The sequence below is a fragment of the Paralichthys olivaceus genome, chromosome 4 (assembly GCF_024713975.1).
Source record: "Paralichthys olivaceus isolate ysfri-2021 chromosome 4, ASM2471397v2, whole genome shotgun sequence".
Classification (NCBI taxonomy): Eukaryota; Metazoa; Chordata; class Actinopteri; order Pleuronectiformes; family Paralichthyidae; genus Paralichthys; species Paralichthys olivaceus.
In genome coordinates, this window is record NC_091096.1 from 22,558,809 (window position 1) to 22,580,286 (window position 21,478).

General features: G+C 39.3%; 1 protein-coding gene across 2 annotated transcripts in view; it reads right to left on the reverse strand.

Moving 5' to 3' along the window:
• The window catches only part of hk2 (hexokinase 2), a 30,880-nt gene that overhangs the window by 2,598 nt on the left and 6,804 nt on the right, over positions 1 to 21,478 (reverse strand). The window contains exons 4-17 of one of the 2 annotated variants that reach the window (XM_069524246.1): positions 20,459 to 20,578; positions 13,909 to 14,004; positions 13,183 to 13,282; positions 10,811 to 10,994; positions 9,662 to 9,823; positions 8,325 to 8,558; positions 6,991 to 7,018; positions 6,564 to 6,868; positions 6,313 to 6,461; positions 5,537 to 5,656; positions 4,991 to 5,086; positions 2,851 to 2,950; positions 1,752 to 1,935; positions 949 to 1,104 (exon numbers count right to left, since the gene is read on the reverse strand). In XM_069524246.1, the coding sequence (XP_069380347.1) occupies positions 949 to 1,104; positions 1,752 to 1,935; positions 2,851 to 2,950; positions 4,991 to 5,086; positions 5,537 to 5,656; positions 6,313 to 6,461; positions 6,564 to 6,868; positions 6,991 to 7,018; positions 8,325 to 8,352 (1,166 nt within the window). In that variant the 5' untranslated portion in view covers positions 8,353 to 8,558; positions 9,662 to 9,823; positions 10,811 to 10,994; ... (1 more) ...; positions 13,909 to 14,004; positions 20,459 to 20,578. The remainder of the gene's footprint in view (positions 1 to 948; positions 1,105 to 1,751; positions 1,936 to 2,850; positions 2,951 to 4,990; positions 5,087 to 5,536; positions 5,657 to 6,312; positions 6,462 to 6,563; positions 6,869 to 6,990; positions 7,019 to 8,324; positions 8,559 to 9,661; positions 9,824 to 10,810; positions 10,995 to 13,182; positions 13,283 to 13,908; positions 14,005 to 20,458; positions 20,579 to 21,478) is intronic. The other variant, XM_069524245.1, reaches the window with a different exon arrangement.

A 21,478-nucleotide genomic window follows, 5' to 3' on the forward strand; every position in this document is an offset into this window, starting at 1 on the left:
CAAAAGACTCTAGCTGGTTGCGTGTGTAAGAACTCAGCAAGCTGATCTACTAACAGAATAGAATAACATGCGCCTTCCAACTGTTTTATTTGCCAAGTTTTTATCATGAGCTATTTTTTCTTTTGTTCTTCTTATGTCCTACCATCTTCTCTTGATTTCATTGGTTGTTCTTTTTGTTTCACCCACAGCATTTACTTTCTCGTAGATACTCTCCCATATCGCGTTTCTTTAAATTATATTAATATTTCTTCGCTGTTGCTCAACAACATTTGTTTGTTTGCCTCTTCCACTAACACCTCCAATTCCATGACATTTCTTTTCGCTCTGCGCTTGCGGTCACTCTGACCTTCGTAATGCTCCGTGGCAGAAACCATGTGCAAGCTTCTCTTTTTATTTGGGATCTTACCAGATCAGGCCCTGGGAGATTGTTTTTTTGTCACCTGAGTTCTTCCGGTCTAAACTCTCTTCTTTGACCTTTTACCAGCGTGGCATTCCTCCATGTTGCTGTTTTATGTCAGCTAAAGTTTTTGTTGATGTAGCACTTTCTGGTTAGCCTTGTTTTTATTCTGCTGCTGTCAGCGGCAGTAGTAATATCAATGAAAACACAGTAATGCTCAGAAAGGTCAACATCGGTAACAACTATCTCAGAAATGTGTAGATCTTTAGAAATAATTAGTCTAGAACATGTGCTTAAGTACAAAGGTTCTTTAGCACTGCTACCTTTAGGCTCTCCCATATGAAAAGTAAAATCAACCACTGTAACAACAAAAGTAAAATCAATACACACAGCAGATGGTTCATTGGAAAAAGAAAAGGTCATGTTGCATGATATTCTTAAGGCTTGTTGTTTCAGGGGTAAACAGTGTTGCAGCCAAATCCAAAACAATTGAAGTAACTGGGGATTGATTCTTTAATGTAAAAGAAAGTAGAAGAGGCTGTAACACACACCTTTCAATCTGTGACAGGAACTTTGTCTCGAAAATGCCCCGGGTCTTGAGTCGCTCAGACAGTTTGCCTCTGAACAGTAGCCCCTTTTCGGTAAATTCCATTAACACGTTCCTCACTATCTCCCCCAGGTACATGCCACTGATCATCTTCTCATATCTGCCAGAGGAAAACAAACAAACATAAAAATTTCCACAGCCACACACTAATAGAGGAAAAATAAAATTTTAGGGCTTGGTGATGAATATAGCAAAAAATATCAATAGCAATATAACAAAAGACCTAGATCAATATATTGCTAATGCACTGTGTAAGCAAAGCAAGGAGGTGTAAGGGCAAGTGATCTACCTCAATGTTGCTTTTAATCAAGTATTTTTCTTTCTCTGCTCATTAAGAGGAGTTTAAAACTACAACCTTCACTCTGAGCAAAAATCAGTCTTCAAACAAAAACATTATATTTTTGGAGAATTATCCATATTGAGTGATATGAAAATGCTTATCTTGATAAAATTTTTAGCTATATTGTCCAGCCCTAATCCAAAGACCGCTTTACACACAACAAAGTAGTTTAAATAGAGTAAATTACCAGGATGCGTGAGAGCGGCTGGAATCAATAATCTGTATCAGCCCCTCTCATCAATGTATTCTCCAGACTCCTTGTGGCCCTCTCTTTCCCTCAGTCAGGCATTGACACCGACTCTCATTTAGTTTGTGTCTACATGTTGTGCTGCTTCATATTTTTGGAGTGCATTCCATAGAAATATATTACAGTAGATGTACTTTGCCAGAAATAACCAATCCATTACCTCTGTTTACCCGGATTGTTGGAGCACTCGTCGACAATAAGATCAAACTGAGTACAGAAGTCATCAAGTTCACCATTGTCACCAAATGCTCCCCATTCCATGTTGATGCACATACGACCTACATCCCCATCCACCAGTTCAATGTTGTGCATTTCCTCCATGTAGCAGGTGTTGGTGCCTGTGCCTATGTGGACACATATTACAAGAAATGCAAGGTAAAACAGTAAATTGGTAAAGAGCTTTCTTCCAGAGAGGAAAAAGGTAATTAAAAGATAAAATACCCCTCAGAGTAAATACGATAAGGTCACTGTGACCTTTACCTTTGACCACTGAAATGTAATAACTTCATATCTACGTACGTCCAAGAGTCAAAAACCTCAAATGTTGATGAAATTCCCTCAGTGTTGAGATACCACATTCAAGAGGCCAAACACACCATGACTTTGAACTTTGACCATCGAAATCAAATCCTTTTATCCATGAGTCCAAGTGAACATGTTTGCCAAATTTGAAGAAATTCCTTTGAGATCTTCCTGAGATATTACATTCACAAGGCAAAACACGTGTTTGAGGGGTCAAGTGATCTTGACCGTTGACCATTATAGGTTCAGTGTGTAAGATTTAGGTGAAAGGGATTTTTGGCAGAAATTGATTATAAAATAATCCTAGTGATGTTTTCACTGGTGTGTTTCATCTAAATTGTATGAATTGTATATGTAAAAACAATATATTTACATGGGGGGGGGTCCTCTCTGTGGAGGCCACCATGTTTTTTACTGTCGTCTAATACTGGACAAACTAAAACCTTTTGAGTTTTCATGATTGAAGTTCACCACAGGTTCTATTTCATGTTGGGAAGGGGGTTGAGATGAGGGGTGTTCAGCTGCAACATGACACTTCATCTCTTCACCGATGTCACTAAATTCTACACACTGTACCTTTAAATACTAATCATGTCATCCATGAGTTAAAGTGAATTGTGCCAGATGTAATGAAATTCCGTACTGATCTATCACATTAACAGTAATGTGAGGGCACTGTGACCTGGACCTTTGAGAGATAGGCTTACGGAGAGAAAAGTGGGGGATAGAAGACTTACCTACGATAAGTCCCACCTCACATTTGGGGTCCTCATAGCCACAGGTCATCATGGTTCCCACTGTGTCATTAACCACCGCCACAAAGTTCAAGTCAAATTCCTGGAGGCAGTGACAACAAATTAATTTAAATCCCTAAGTTCTGTTACAATCAAATTAATTACAGACATTGTATAGTTTGTAGAAAACAAAATGACATAACAACGATCAATGGAAACCAAAATCATCAACCCATTGAGGGCTGCATTCAAAACCACACAGAAAATCAAAGTAAAAAAGAACAGTGTCCTGGGGGATCTCCTCCCAGACCTGTCGGACACACTGATACATAACGTCCTATAGGTGCTCAATTGGATTTAGGTCAGGGGAACGCCAGTCAAAGGCATCAATGCCTTCATCATCCAGAAACTGCCTACAAACGAGGCTGGGCATTGTGCTGCACCAAGAGGAACCGGGGCCCACTGCACAAGCACAAGGTCTGAAAATCACTCCGATTTCATCCCAATATCTGACTTAAGCTTTTTTCAGAGCAGTGCATTCGTCAGCTGTCCCTCTCTCTCTCACACAGTGTGATCGGACACACGTGTAAACTCAGTCTGAGTAAAAACACCTTATAAACTTAGTAAATGTATGTAGACCTGGAGGAGATGGCGTAATGCTCCGTTTGGTTTGATGTGGTTGGCACAGTGCAAACGATGGAGACAGAGAGGAGGAGTAAATTAATGACAGAGCCCCTAAAAACTGTAAAAAACTAAATTTTCATGGCCCAAACATGTAAAGACCTCAAATTAAAACTGTAAGTGGACTTAGTGGATGCCCCAGACTTGCTGTGCGCCTTTTCCTGGCAGTGGAACTGTCCGTATTCTCTGTTTCCGTAGTCAGGGACTATTGCAAGTTATAGCGCATCACAATATTAAACAACTCTATCGCATATCTAATGTTTTCCTAATATCGTGCAACCCTAGTACACGTCCCTGCATCTACACCTCATAATGCAGCTGCTGGACTCCTAACTAGTTCCAAACCAGATTCACATAAGGTCACTGTGGCCTTTGACCACTGAAAAGAAATCACTTTATCTTTGACTCCAAGTGACAACTGATCAAAAGTTGAAGAAATTACCTCAAGCTGTTCACATTTAAAAACGCCCCACGCCTCACCTTGACCTTAACCTATACCACTGATCTGCATGTGTGGGAACGTCAACAGGGCTTACAGTCATAAAGCAGAAAATGTGTGAGGTCACAGTAACCTTTAACCAACAAATGTAATCAGTTCATCTTTGAGTCCAAATAAAAGTTTGTACCAAAGTTAAAGACATTTCCTCAAGCTGATGTTAAGATATCACGTTCAATAAACATAAATTGCACAGCCACCGTGACCTTGACCTTTGACTACCAAAATCAAGTGATTTGATCCAAATGAATATTCCAAATGTGAAAGAATTATTTGATGGCGTTCCAGAGATATCACCTTCACAATACAAAACATTTATTTGGTGAGGTCATCATGACCTTGAACTTTGACTACCAAAATCTAATCAGATCATCCTTGAGTCCAAGTGAATTTTTGTACCAAATTTGAAGAAATTCCCATAATATCACATTCAAGTGAATGGGACAGACAGACAGAGAATCTGAAAACATAATGCCTCTGGTCACAGACTACCACTGGCTCGAGGACATAGAGATGTGACCATTTACCACAAATTTTAGCATCCCTACATTTTTCATAGGGGGAGAACAGATGTGAGATAGGAGGAGCTGCTAAAACAAAATACTACACACTTTTAAAATGACTTCAGTGGACATTTTGTTAACTTGCAATCATGGTTGTCACACATGCGGGTCTCTTTACATGGAATGCATTGATATAATGCCTAAACCTAATTCTAACCCCTACCCTAAAATCAAGTCTTAACCCCCTCAAAAAAGACAATTTAATTTGTCCACCCAAAATTTGTCTTCAGAACCAAAATTGGCCCTCATAACTATAGATAAACATTCCGACACGCACTTATTTCACATTATGAACCATTATTCCCATTGCAATTTCTCTATTATGTTATTGTTATTGTTCGACCTTCACAGCCCACATTTCTCATAAATGGTTAGAGATTATTTGTGTAATGAGTGTATTTACCCGTCGTCTACGAACAGCATCTTTAAGTAACATAACGATATCTTGTCCCACACAGCCGCTGGCTTTGAAACCCTTTGTCCACCTCAGAAGAATGCCCTGAACAAATGACAGTGTTGATTGAATTTTCTGTGTGTGCACAAAGAATAACAGCATCCAACTACACAGGAGATATGTGGATGTCTCTGCAACAGCAGCTGTCATTTTGTTTGTTACTATAGATTAATAATTATATGTAAAGATAAAGAAAATTAAGTATAGTTTGTAGCCTTGAAAAATATACTATAATAATAATTAAAATGTAGCTGGTCTGATTAAGAAGTCAAATAGTAATAGTAATAACAACTGAATAATAAATAATAATTTTAACACAAATAATGAAACTTAACTTCACTGTAAAAAAACATTCAATGAATTTAAACGTTGGGTAAAAGCCACCACAGGAGAAGAGGGGCTGTATGCAGACAGTAAACTAACTTTGACATTCATGTACCTATTCATACATATGATCGCTCGTTGTACACTCAATAAATATTGATTCAGCCCTACCTGATCCAGTTTGCTTTGATGGCAGGGGAAAGAGAATGTAAATCCCAGAGGTAAGGACGCTCCTCTCATGCCCATGTACTCAAGAAAGTCAGCAATGCAGTACACAATGTGGCTGAAAAGCTGACGAGAAGAGAAAGAATGCACAAAAACTCAGAGAAGCATTCGTAGGCTACACTGTATCATCTCTATCTGTTTTGCAGAGACAAAGTATTCAGCCATTTATATGGGGGAGTGGAGAGAAATACTTGTTTGAACAAATGATCATTGCTCTTGTTACTCATGTGACTTGAGCAAAATAATAGATTTGTCCAACATTGCAAGATAGCGCATCTTACAACTTTTTCATTGATTTCTCAGAGATCATCTTAATGACATAGGTCTTGATGAAAATATTCAGGTATGATTAAGGATCAGTTATTTATGAGTTTATAAAATTTGGTGCTGATCCAAATCAATATCCGGATCTAGTTAATTTCTATGTTCATAATGGGACTGTCGAGCTTCGGTGGAAGTATGTGCTCTCTGAGTGCCATTTTAGTTTCTTTTTAGTTGATCTGGATCCACAACCAAATTCCCTGGTCCATACCGCATCCTTCCTATACTGAATATATTTTATTCATCTACCTTTACTTTTTACTATGAATGATTCAGTGTCTGACATTGAGTAAACCAATCCAGCCTCTCATGACAGAGGTTCTTCAGCTGAATCTTTTCAAATTCACTGATCACTCATTGCATTTCATACCAAATCAGTTTAACCCCTGCTGAAGTTTTACCTCTTCCCCTGTGCCTTGCATTGTCTCCTGTGGGATACTGTAGATCTTGTGGTGCATGTCCACATTGTGTCTCTTTCCTCTGTGCATTTGCACCAGCAGCACCCGAAAGCTAGAGCCTCCAAGGTCCAAAGCCAAGAAGTCCCCATGCTCTGGTGGGGACAATAAAGAGAAGAATTTAGAAAACCTTACACAAAGAATTATATCCAAGAGAAATTCTAATAGCAACTGGAAAGTCTCTCTCTCAAAGTTACCAGTTCCATCTGGTGTTGATCTGACATAGGTGGGAAGCATCTTGAGGCTTCCCTGCTCGTGGTTTTGTTTCGACAGGCCTCGCACCATCTCCTCACACATGTGCTTCTTCACCTCCAGCAACTGTTCACGGCTCAAACGTAAGGTGTCGAGGATGCGCTGACGCTCTGCATGTTGAGCAGCAAGACGGTAAGCTACTGCTGTTACCATGGCAGCACCCTTCCCACTGCCATCCTGTGACTGCAAAAAACGCACATCACAGTCTGGCACAAGTCTTCGCACCATCTTGTGGATCCTCCTGGAAAACCTGGGGAAAACAATTATATTTATTAAAACCTCTGATATTTATTTATCACTGCACAGATAAGTTATTACTGAGAAAGTAAATTAAAAGCACAGGTTGTTTTGAGATGAGAAAATCAAGATGACCTGAGGCAACAGACAGAGATAGTGAAACCTGAAATGAAATAAAGAAAAAAAGAGGATGATTATTCCAATCAGAGAAAGCTTTGTATTTGAATTATCTATGTAAAAGAAAAAAAGATATTGCAGTCTGAGGGGATAGGCCTATATCTAACCAAAATTTGTTTAAAATAAGATGGACAATTAAAATTTACACATTTGGACTGTGAACATTTTTTACCGGCTGTCAGTAATTTAGTGCTCCTTTCTGTGTCTCTATCATTCGCGCAGCACATTTTAATTTAACACTGGACATTAAAAGTTTCCACATACAATTTGGTCAGGAGGTGGTGGGGTGAGATTTGATTTATCTTTAATTGATTTATCATCTAAAGCAGCAGGGCTCCATCTGATTTGCCAAATATCTTGACATGAAGAACGTGAATGCATGGCACATGGAACACCATTTATCGCAGTTCACCCAATCGTTTGCGATAGTATATTGCGCATATTGATATCGCGATGTCGATAATTTTTTTTATATATTCTGCTGCCCTAATTCATACCTAAAACGGGGGACAGTTTTATGCAGATAGACATCTCAGGACAAATCTACACCAAGAGTTGTACAAAACATGAAGGGACGTCAGATGATTGTCCTAGGTGTTTTGATAAATTATATTAGCATAGTCACTAATGGGTAGAATCAAAAGAGTGATTATTCTTTTTTTTACTTGGTAATGTAAAACAGTTAATTGTGCAATAAAGTGAACCAGTGTTTCCCACACAATTAATTTAATCTATGGCAGGTGCACGTACACACACACATAAAGGCCAATCACATGCGCAACAAATTCACAGGTACACAGACTAAAGAGTGAAAGATTAGTTGTTTTTTTTATTTTTTATAATTGGATCAAAATGGATCAAATAAGAATTTAGTGACATTCCTTGAATTCCACAGACCAAACATACACAGAAACAGGTATGTACAGAGAATAAATAGTAAATACATGTGTATATACAGCGAACAACATGAAATCATGCTTGATGTCTCATTGTGGGAAGTCAGTTTTGTTCAGGTAACACGGTCTTCAGTTGTTACGTTAGGTATAGTTACTTTTGTTGACTTCTTTTATAGGCCTTTATATATTTATAATGTTTTGTATTTCTTTGGGTAAATTAAAACCAGGTCTTTCATTTAAGACTCCTATTTCCTCATTGTCTCACTGCTTGGTCTCTGATATGCTTTGTGTTCTCCAGCCACTATACACCAAGAAAGCTACTGAGCCCCTGTATACTGTATATATGCATTTGTAACATACACTAAATCACATGTGAGGGTGTTCAGGATAACTTACTCTGGATGATTCTTGTAAACAGAGCCATCTGCTCCAATAGTAGTACGAAGCTTCTCAGCTGCTTTGTTATCCCGGATCTGCCGCAGCAACGCTGCTAGCGTGGCAGCACACAAGTGTGCGGCCCGTGTCGATATTATTTGACACACCCTCTGAGTGGCGATGCAGTCCTCAACCGACGGGTCTAGACCCATCCCCCGAAGCACCTTCTCAGCACTTGTCAGACCTTCCTCATCTCTGTAAGAGAAGACAAGTAACAATCAATACAACTCGGTTGGATCCAAAACAGGTTATGATGTGAGGAAAATGAATCAATGGATTTCTGCCACAGCAGAATACAGGATACAGATGTGTTCGTGGTCTACAGATCTAAAAACTTCTGCTCATTCATTGCGCAAGATTAATGCATAACGCAAATCTAGCAAAGAAATGTAACATAGTGATGTTATCATTGAAAAATTTTAACCATGACCACTTCTGATTAACAACAACAACAAGAACCTTATGCAGAACCTTACTTCGCCTTTGAGAAGATAATCATAGAACGAACTCATGGTTGAAGGGAAGGTTGCAAACATACATGTTTGTATTGCATTAGTAAGTGAGTCTGAAAAAAGATTGCTGAGTGGCAATTAAATGATTAATATGCCGTGAGTGCATCGACTGCATAATTTCACAGTCAGAAAAGAAGGAAACTTACATATCTATTAGCATAATACATAAATAATTTACCTTTAGATATTGAACATGGTGCATAACATCATCCACTGTTTTAAACCATCTTAGACTTTGCAGGTCAGAGACAACCGTTTGAGATGCCTAGTCATGACAATTATGAATAATTGAAAATGTATATTTAATACCCTCTAATCAAAGACGGACAGCCACCAGCAACCCTGGAAAGCACGTTCCCCATCTTCTCCTGGGCCTCGACGGTTTTTCTCTGTCTAATCTCTCTCAAATGCACACTAACCAGTGGCAGCCGTTCAAACAACTGAGGACAACAATGTCCTTGGCTGTTTAGAAACTCCAGGGGCAAGAGGCCTCTACTTCATACCAACATTTCTGTCATAAAAGTGTCTGTGCTGCAACTGGAGTCTTTGTTCATAGCTAGACAACGTAGATAACTTAGCTTGCTAAGCTATTTGATATGTCGTATGTGGGGGGCTGGTAAATTGGCGCATCTTTGCTCCCCCTCCCTTTTAAATCAGCGAAAACCTGTGATTTTAAATTTGAACAATTTCTGCATATTTAAGTATTAAGTGGGCACAACTCATCTGCTGCAGTAACATTGTTACAAAGTTCCTCTGTTTCTCCAGTAAACAAACACAAATACTAACTTGTCACTGTCAATGGTATAGATGTATCTGGTGTTGAAGCTTCCAGTGGTGAGGAGCTCTTCTGTAGTCTTGCCCTGGAACAGCAGCTGCTCTTTGGCCATTCTCACCAGGATGAGACGAACCAGTTCTCCCATGTACATGCCACTGATCATCTTCTCAAACCTGCGAACCAACACAAAAGGGTAAAAGAAAACTATATAAAAATACATACTATCAAATCACATCATATAGTTCATTCACACCCAGGCTGACCTACCAAAACACTGTATTTATTGATGTGATTGATGTTTCAGCATGGTCCAAATTTGACAATACCTGTACAAACATACGTCATCATCATCTATACCGCATATGCTTTGAGGTTTGCAGGGGAGCTGGAGCCAATCACAGCTGACATTGTGCAAGAGATGGGGTACACCCTAGACAGGTCACCAGCGTTTCATAGGGCCAACATACAGAGCCAACATTCATTCACTCACACATTCACACCTACAGTCAATTTAGAGTCTCCCATCAATCTGACCCCAACCTGCATGTCTCTGGACTGTAAGAGGAAGTTGGAGTACCCAGAGAAAACCCACACACGCACAGGGAGAACATAATTTGAACCGGAGGCCATCACACTACCTCGTCATGTTCAGAATGTGTCAGCAATAGCAGTCTGACGAAGATTAATCCACATACTGTATATGATGCAAATAGCACTGATCTACAGAGGTGTGTAAAAAAAGTGATATGTTCAGATGAGTCACCCTTTAGTGCTCCTCTCCACCAGCCCAGTATTTGATGACAATAAATCATTTTTCCAGAGTTCTAGAGATCACAATGCCTGCCTTCTCATTCACCGTGTGCATGGGTCCCCCTCTCTCTTTATCCTTCCCTCACTCTAACTCTCATTCACCCACTTGTTCCGGAAAGAGCCTGGCCGAGGCAGCGCTCTAATTGTCGTTATCAGCAAAATCCCAGAAAACATAGAGATGTCATTTTTGTCAATATCGCACACCCCTAGGTTCAACTATAAAAAAGAAAAATATATAGATTTGAGCGATTAAAAAATAAAGAACTCTCTAATTTTGTCTGTCGAGGAGTTAACTAAAGCCATAACCACTCTGAGATATTATGTTTTACCAAGTTAGATGAGACACTCACAGCTGCTTTCCAGGGTTTAGAGAGCCTGCATCGATTTCTCTGTCAATGTCAGTGCGCAGGTCCTCCAAGGCACCATCGTCTCCAAAAGCACCCCACTCTGTATTGACACACATCCGCCCCTCATCACCATCCAGCACCTCGAGGTTCCTCATCTGTTCCATGTAGCAGGCATTGGTCCCTGTTCCTGTTAAGGGATGGGATGATACTATAACATTAATAGGGTCTCAGGGATGACAAAACATATTAATTCAATATCTAAATCCAGTATGACTGGATAGCAAATTCCATTAAAAGAGTCACTCATCATTCATCTTAACTGTTTTACTGATAAATGTTTACAAAACACAAAAATGTGCTTTCATTTTCAAGACACAAAGTGAAGTAGTGCTGTAAGATGTGCTTTGAGTGCTGGGAAAAAAATATTCATTTTTCATTAAAGGTGCAGTGTGTAGAATTTAGAGAGATCTAGTGGATAAATTGCATGCTGCAGCTGAATACCCCTCACCTCACCCTCCCCTTCCAAACATGACAGAGAACCTGTAGTAGCCTTCAGTTGTTTGAAAAACTCAAAAGGTGTTTAGTTTGTCCAGTCTGGAGTACTGTTAAAAACATGACAATAAATGATAAAGTATTTAAATATAAAGGGCCTGTTCTAGGGTAAAGAAAAAACAATTCATACAATTTAGATAAAACACACTAGTGAAAACATCATGAGGATTATTTTATATTCAATGAGTGCCAATAGATCTCTTTCACCTAAATCTTACACACTGAACCTTTAAGTTAAATGGTGTTTTTAAAAACAACACTGTGGGCACGGAGGAGGCTGGGAGAGCACCTCCACCTGTAGTAGAGGATCATTCAGCGCAGGTGAGGACTGTAATCTGATTGATCCTCAGGTTTAAAAGGCGTCAGCAGAGCTACCAGAGAGAGACATAATGAGTGAATTTTCATTTTTCACTGAACTATCCCTTTAAGGTAGGTCATGATGAAAATTGTTGGATTAATTCTGTAGCAGAAAATTATTGTGATAAATGATATTATATATATATCACTGTCTTTTTTGAAAGCATAGACTGTATATAAAGGTTTGAGCAGGAATGTGAATTATGTGTTGTCTCTCAGTCACAATTTCTCAACCGAACTACACATTAAGGATTTTAATTTTGTTACTGATCAACAACATGGTTACAGTGCCCCACCAACCATAACACAAAACCATCAGTGATAAACAGACAAATGTTTGGCAGTCTCTCTGTTGCTCACTGGGTAAAATTAGCCTTAATGCTCACATTGACTGACCTTCACCAGTCACTATTAGGGCACTATTAAAACATGTGTTATGCAATATCATAGTAGAATATTGCGATGACAATATGACTTGCGATAAATAAACAAATTCTTTCTGCTTTGGTAAGTGGTCTATTCAGACAGAAAGAAAATGAGAAGCAATATTTCCATTCGAAAAACATGGTTTTATTGAAAAAATTCCACCTGGCTACAGACATAGGGACCAAGAACAGCTCCACAGCACCACCAGGTCCAGGGCAGACACCCAGGGAGCCAAGCACAGATCCACTAACAGTGTTCATTTTGAGTCTTTTCATACATGTTTGGACCATGAAAATTTATTTTTTCATAGTTTGTAGTGGTTCTGTCTGTAATTTACTGCTCGTCTCTATCATTGGTTCTGTTGTTTTTACCCAGTTTGAGTTTAGCGATGTGTCCGATCACACTGTTTGTGTGTGTGTGTGTGTGCGTGCGTGCGTGCGTGCGTGTGTGTGTGTGTGCGCGTGTGTGTAGAGGAGTATGAGTAAGGGAGAGTAAAAGAGCGAGCGGGGTGGCTGATGAATGCACTGCTCTGAGGAAAGATTTAACTGTAGCGAGTCAGAGATGTCAGCTGAGTCTGAGAGAGAGTGTGTGTCAGTGTTTTCCATCAGGTTTATAAATAAGCGACACAATTACTTTATTTAATCAACCACTCATAGTAATGAATTTGACCAGGGACAAAATGATCACTAGAAGCTTCCACAGTAGAATTTAGTTGGGAGGACGCAGAGCAAGATTTGACGGAGAACCTGCGCCATTCTCTGAGTCTCTCCATTCTCTTCTTAACCCGCAAATTATCTCTATCTTTAAAATAATAATATATCTTTAATTTAGTATCTAGGGAAGCAGGGCTCTGTCTCATTGGCCAAATATATTGACACGCAGACTGTGATTGCATGGCACATGGAACACCATTTATCGTAGTTCAAGCAGTCTTTTGCGATACGTGTATCACTGTTGATATCACGCTGAAAACAAATTTGTCAATATATCGTGCAGCCCTAGTCACTATTATATGATTTATATTCACAGCCAAAACTCACCTACAATGAGGCCAATTTCACAGTGACGATCATCGTAGCCACAGGTCATCATGGTTCCCACTGTGTCATTAACCACTGCCACGATGTCGATATCAAAGTCCTGCCATGACGTAAATCAATCAACAAAGATGTCACATACTGGCAGTCTGATGACCAAGGCACATACCACATAATTCAAACAGCTAAACATCATTCCCCTCTCCCCATGTTTCATTTCTGTATCTAAACTACTAACTTAACATAAAGACAAAAATACCCAAATAGTTATCTTCATCAGCAGCACATTAGGTTTTAAAAATGTAGTAAAAGACAAAGAACTCCTGATTTTTAAAAGATAAAATTAATTACAAATTATTAAAGCAGTATACGGCGGTTTCTTTAAATTTTACTTTGATTCAAGCAGGTAACTTGTTGTGGACTAGATACAGCACAAAGAACATCTGACTTTGTTTTAAATGTTATGTTTTTTTACCAAGTATACAGCAAGTCAATGTTTTTTCTGTGTATTTGTTTTCAGATCTGCTCCAAGATCAATGCAACTTCTTTGATCTGGTTGAACTTTTAACTCACTCAGGGGTGTCTTTGGCTCAATTTGCACGTATTTGCAGCTAATCAAATCTTTCCAGTGACTTTTCAGTCCTTTGTACCCAAAAGCATCTGTCCCCTCACTTTGTTCACATTTTATGTACAAAAATCGTACATATTTGAGATCATTTATACAATTACCCCTCGCTTTTTGATGGATTTCCTCAGAAGGCTGACCACATCTTTTCCCTCCACTCCACTGGACTTAAAGCCTTTGGTCCAAGACATCAAAACACTCTGTAAATATAAAAAAAGGACAATTAAAATCACAATATTTCATTTTAGCCTAATCTGTGGTGTCACAATAATATAATAGTGACACACTAGTGTTTAATCCCAGGGAAATGGTTTTGTGTGAATCCACTTCAAATCTATTTCCTGCAAAATATAAAACTGCAAAAAATAGCTGCGCTCTAAATGTAAATTGATTGGGTTGATATGTCAGAAAGATATTATGTATCCCCATTTCAGTAGGAAATGGGTGACACGTTATTTCTTTACCTAGGTCCTTTACATGCTCCCACTTGAATGCCATGGCTGGATTCGGCAGTATGCAGTGATTTAGAACTGATGTTATTTTAAAATGAAAAAACAATGTGTATATGCAGATATTTTTAAGGTGAAAACTCTGAAAAAGGCAATTGACACTCACTGCCAGTATATACAGTAGAGTTTGCCACAGATGGGACACATATTCCAGTTATTTCTTCAAAGGATAAACCTGCAGACAACTACAACAGGAATTTGATAGACCTGAAGTGGGCAACAATATCTGTTAAGCAAGATTGTCTTGGAAAATAAGTTTATTATTTCAGGCTCGAACAATCAGGTGGTGCCCATAACTACACAGAGGGACTGAGAGTGAGCTGCTAGCTGCAGCACTGATGATTCCATCAGTGGAAGTCTCATCCTTGGGTTGTTGATTATATAGTGCTTTATATGCTTGAGGCCTATGGTTTGCCAACCACCTGTGAGCTAGCCAACTAAATTAGCCTGGTGCTAAGTTAATGTTATGTGCATTCTATGGTATATTAACAAAAAAAACTTATTTTGTCAATTGATTAATATGACATTAATAATTATATTGATTATTAATCAGATAAAATGACAAAACCTACAATATACCCCAGTTTGTTCAAAAATACTTTTATACGTATCACAGACATCTACCACTTAATTATGATAATTTCAGATATCTACAATTTAATTTTGACATGTCATTATCCAAATTCAAGATGTTTTAAATTCACCTAAATTCAAGAGACCTTAATATAAGTTTGAGCTTGAATGGCTCAAACCTGACACCTGGGCTTTGCCTGCATTCTCTATTAGAGGTAAAGGAGCATCAGACAGCATTAACAAGTCCATGGAGGTAGTAGAATTCAATACTGTAATATGATAATTACTTTGTTCTTTATCTCAAATTCAGTCAACAGAACAGATCAGCAGGACCAGCAATGGGTAAAACAAAGCTTCACTAAGGCTCTCTCTACAAGACTGCATCCATAATATAGCACTGTAATAGTCTTTCAACCACTCAACCACTTATACACATATATATATATATATATATATATACACATAATGTACAGTTTATCTCATTCACCCATTCACACACTAATCCTACACACTTCAAAACACTTTCTGGAGGAGCCTCATACTACTATAGGACCTCTCTCCCTCTTGAGCTATGTCAGCCCTTTGTATTGAAATATTGTCTGACAGCAGCATGTTAAGGACACTGCACATAGAACGAAGAACCAGAGACGAAATAGAAGAGATGATGAAATAAGACACAAGTCTGCAAAATTGCACTGGAGAGAGTATTGGTGTGGACAGAAACTATTATTATTATTATTAATCAGATAAAATGACAAAACCTACAATATACCCCAGTTTGTTCAAAAATACTTTTATACGTATCACAGACATCTACCACTTAATTATGATAATTTCAGATATCTACAATTTAATTTTGACATGTCATTATCCAAATTCAAGATGTTTTAAATTCACCTAAATTCAAGAGACCTTAATATAAGTTTGAGCTTGAATGGCTCAAACCTGACACCTGGGCTTTGCCTGCATTCTCTATTAGAGGTAAAGGAGCATCAGACAGCATTAACAAGTCCATGGAGGTAGTAGAATTCAATACTGTAATATGATAATTACTTTATTCTTTATCTCAAATTCAGTCAACAGAACAGATCAGCAGGACCAGCAATGGGTAAAACAAAGCTTCACTAAGGCTCTCTCTACAAGACTGCATCCATAATATAGCACTGTAATAGTCTTTCAACCACTCAACCACTTATACACATATATATATATATATATATATATATATATATATACACACACACATAATGTACAGTTTATCTCATTCACCCATTCACACACTAATCCTAAACACTTCAAAACACTTTCTGGAGGAGCCTCATACTACTATAGGACCTCTCTCCCTCTTGAGCTATGTCAGCCCTTTGTATTGAAATATTGTCTGACAGCAGCATGTTAAGGACACTGCACATAGAACGAAGAACCAGAGACGAAATAGAAGAGATGATGAAATAAGACACAAGTCTGCAAAATTGCACTGGAGAGAGTATTGGTGTGGACAGAAACTATTGGGCTCATGGTTTTGAGAGTTCACCTTTTGACAAAGGTGAGGAGTTGAACAGTCTTATTGCTATGGGCAGGAAAGGTTTCCTGTATCTGCCATGTGGCAGCGGAGCTGAATCAGTTTGTTGGAGAAAGTGTTCCACTGTCTGTCCATTTGGTGGTAGAGAGGAAGGTACTGAACAAACTGTTATCCATCATTGACAATCAAGAGCACCCTCTCCACCACCACTTCAAATGTGTCCGGTATGCAGCCGATGACAGAGCCAGCCTTCTTAATCAGTTTGTTAAGTATGTTGGTGTCACAGGCTGCGATATTGCTCTCCCAGCAGACCACAGCAAAGTACAGTGCACTGGCTACAACAGACGGATTTTCAAGATTTCCAACATCTTGCTGCACACATTAAAAGATCTCAGCTTTCTAAGGAAACAGAGTCTGCTCATCCCTTATCGTATTGTCAGTGTTGGTTTTCCAATTAAGTCTGTTGTCGATGTGGACGCCCAAGTACTTGTAATGCTAGGTAGTGGCTGTGAAACTGTGCTGAAGTCGATCACAATCTCTCTGGTCTTGGCCACATTAAGAAGAAGACAGTTTCTACCAGCCCACTCCACAAAATCACCAGTGCTCTGTACTCATCCTCCTTCCCATCACTTGTACACCAAGCCACTGCAGAGTCAAGAGAACTTCTGCAAGTGCCTGGGAGTTGTACTGGAAGTCAGAGGTGTACAATGTGAAGAGGTAGGGTAACAGTTCAGTCCCCTGTGGAGCTCCTGTAGCACTCACCGGCGTTACAGACAGAACACTGCCCAGACAGACAATCTGAGGTCTGCCTGTCAGACAGTCACTCATCTAGGAGACGGTGGATGTGTCTACCCCCATCGCTTGCAGCTTCTCCCTCATAAGCACTGGCCGGATTAATGTTTAAAAAATCAAAGAATGTGATTCTCACAGTGCGACTAGTTTAATTCAGATGTGAACTGGCTCACTGCAGCAGGTAGATAATTGCATCATCCACACCCAGATGAGGCTGGTAGGTGAACTGTAGAAGGTCCAGTGATGATTTCTTCTGTGGTCTGAGATGGGCTAGGACCAGAATTTCCAGTACCTTCATCACATGAGATGTGAGGGCAACTGGTCGATAGTCGATATATAAATTGTACCTTTAAAGATGGTCAGATCTTCATCTAAGTTACATTTATGATAACTTATTTCAACTGAAAACACACAAATCATTGTATTCTTATAGTCTATATTGAATCCAACATTCACAGTGTAGAGGGGAAAATGTGTGTGGAGTCAGGAGAATTGGCCCTGGAGTCCACTTAGTGAAAATGAATTGAATGTTTGTGTTACAGCTACTTTCAATTTTAAAAACATTAACATTTAGGGTTTTACAAGAAGTGTCTGTTAATGTCAATGATGCCTTTCAGGAAAAACATCTGAGAAAATTAATGATCAACAATTGTTGATTGGCATAATGCTGGAGGAGATAGATCTGTAGGTACGCTAAAATGATGCCAAAGGCAACAGGAAATACTATATATATATATATAATGAACAATAATCTTCATTAGTCTACAATGTTAAAACATGATGCATGGTCTTAACGGCATAACCAGAGGCTGCATATAAAGCTAGACAACATGACTGCTCCCCCTACTGAAGCCAAAGCGTCTCGAACACTTTATTATCACAACAGGTGTGATGGAGAGACAAAAGCAAAACAACCCCCAGAAAAGGTGGAATGGTTTTGCATGTGGATGCTCTCTCCTTACTCTCCCTGACTGATTCCTCTCTAGTTTTGGGTTCTGCGAGTGTCCTTGTCACTACTGGTAGCACAGGGCGTTATCTGCAGCCCAATCAGGTTGCACAGGTAGTCTAGGTCAGTGTTTTTCAACCTTTTTTTCTGAACCACGGCACATTTTTTACATGAAAAAAATCCCGCGGCACACCACCATTCAAAAAAGTTATTAAATTACACATTGTAGCTTAATGCAGCACATGACAATATAATTTTTGAATTTACTCACTTTGTGTGAAACCTGGGCCTGTGTAGATAAACACAAAGCTGATATCCTGGCAAGAATTGAAGAGAGGCACACATGAAGCTCTTCCTCAACAGCTCTCAGTCTCTCTCTGTTTTTAGTTTTTATAACAGTCATGCTTGAAAAGCTCAGCTCACATAGATATGTTGCGGAAAATGTGAGCAATGTTGAAATAGCTCTGTTTGCCAGAATGGGAAACTCATTGGCAGCAGCCAACCAAAAACTGTCCAAAGGTAGATCAGCAAAGCTTAGCTTTAAACCACGGTCTTGTCTCAGTTCAGTTAGTTCCTCCTGCTCCTGCAAGGTCATGTCCTTTCCGAAGACTGCTGTTGAGCTGTGTGGGTCCCTAACCCACTCAAGGGATTCAGTGACGGTTGAGGGGAAATAAAATGACAACTCCTCAAGAGTTTTCAAATGTTTAACTATTATCTCACACAGTGCAGCAGTGTTGACATCATCTTGCCATTTTTGGGTGAGGGGGAACATGCCAAGGTTGCCACTTTCAAGATGTTGTTGCCAGAGCTGCACCTTTGAACGGAATCCATTTATTTTGTCTGTGCTTGTGAGCAGGTTTTCATTTTGGCCTTGCATGCGCATCTTTTCCAAAACAACATTTTCGATGTCTGCAGACATGTCATCAATACGTCTGGCAATTGTATTATCTGAGAGAGGGACATTAGCTACTTCTTTAACTGCGTCAGGGCCGAGCATCTCATTCACGATGGCTTTGCAGGCAGGTAGTATTAATGTCTCTGCCACAGTATGTGGCTTTTTAGCCAAATCAAAAAATCCATGCGCACATGGACGAGAGACACCTGCCTGAGTGTGACCACCTGCCGGGTGCGCCGTGCTGCCGGTGAATATATTGACTTTCCTCAGGGCCACTGTCTTCATTACCACGGTTAGTCTCATCCATGTTGGTGGTGGTGCTGTAAAAATCTTGCCTGCCACTGAAACTGCCATCATCTTGGGCAGGAACTTTTTTGGCAGAGCTTGGGTTGAGTTGACTTGGTAAAGGGGAGCTGCTGCCACTGCCAGGATTCACCCCAACACCACAGGTGGTCACACTCAGGCAGGTGTCCCTCGTCCATGTGCGCCGTTGCCGACAAACGTAAACTCAGATCTGACCACATATATTCCCTGTCATAGCTACAAGCTGCTGCTGTTGTATTTAAGAGACATTCCGTGTCCTGTTACCGGATTATTTTCTTCTGGACTCTGCTCAGGAGAGAGAGCAGTCTGACGTAACATGCACTGACACACACATGAAGATGATGAGAAACTCAGACGTGATTATGTTAGTGCACGATGTAAAACCACGTTACTGTGCACCACGTCACCTAACGTTACTGTAATTACTGTATTATTTTCAGGTCCCCATTAATATGGCCCTTCACAATCCACTTCTTCATCACTTCGTTTTAAAAAAATTTTAAATAAAGTAATGGAGCTGTTGTCACATTCTGGCATCCAGGGAAGATGCATGCAGAGCTAACTAGCAACGGCTGTACGTGTAAGTGTTGCAATTCAAAAATGAGGAGGAGGTGGGGGGGGGAATGCACTGAATGTATTTATACTGCTCCAGCAGCAGGGGCGGGTTTATGTTAAATGTGATTTCAGACCCGGACAATTTCCTACGGCACACCTGACGATCTATCGCGGCACGGTGGTTGAAAAACACTGGTCTAGCCACCAGCTTCCAGGTAGTCAAAAACACTGTCTAAATTTCTTTCTGAATGTTGTTGAGGTCAGTTCCACAACTACAGAAGGAACTTGTGTGAGGTTTTTGCTGCCAGAGGTTTTGAGCAGATACTTAATCTAAGATTAGACAATTGTGCATTATTTGCTCATGGTACATTTTCTTTGTCTATATTTCTAATGTAGTTCTGACGGTTTAATCCAGAAAATTGTATTCCACAGGGTTTAGATTCTTTTTCTTGACACCACGTTGGATAACATTCACCAGTGTTTTCACCGATTTATAAATATTACTTGAAATAAAGAATAGAACTTCTCCATCACTCACCTCGTCCAACTTGGTCTGCTGACATGGAAAAGAGAAGGTGAAGCCCAGAGGAAGTTTTTTATCCTTTATGCCCATCTTTTCCAGGAAATTAGACAGGCAGTCAACTATGTGATCAAATAACTGCAGAAGAGAGAAAATTTTACTTTTCTGTATTAATGGCTATACAAAAAGTATGTATCCCCCTGTGTGTGTGTGTGTGTGTGTGTGTGTGTGTGTGTGTGTGTGTGTGTGTGTTATTTTAACACTTTGGTTTGCATAATTTTCAGTGGAGAGATGTATTTTTAAAAGGGCTGGCTGATATGATTTCAAATCAATATCACAATTATTTTATTGTTTTTTTCTAACAGCAGGGGAGGGCCACCCACTCCACCGGATCTTGAACTGAATAACAAAAAATAATAATAAATAATAAAATTTATTCTGATGTCATTAATTTGAATATTTTGATGCTCTACACATATATGCACTAAGGCTTGTATGATGATAAACTTTGATTATATCCATTACAGTATACAGGTGGCCCCACTAATTTTTTTTCATATCAGTTTTGATTTATATCTGGGGCACATTACTCTGCATGGCTCAACAAGTGACTTTTCTAATCACTTGCACACAGAACTTATCTTTACAATAACCTGCTGAATTCATATTCATGTTGCTATATAAACAGGGCATTGCTTCTTCTGCAATGGGTGTGTGTGTGTGTGTGTGTGTGTGTGTGTGTGTGTGTGTGTGTGTGTCTGCTCCTCTCTGATGCTCTGAACACAAACTGACGATCTAATTGATTTAGTTATTAATCAGTGGTGTTGGATCATGAATCTGGATCATTCTGGTCACTTTAACCCTGACTGTCCATGTCACTTTACGTTGTGTGTGGCAAGTAAACTGTGTATGTGCAAAATGTCAGGCTTCTTTTCCAATTGGCCTAAATACTTGTCTAATAAACTCTAGCATGAATCAAACAAACACTAAAACTTCAAGTACTGTACATGTCATAATAACTAGTGTTAGTGTTTATTG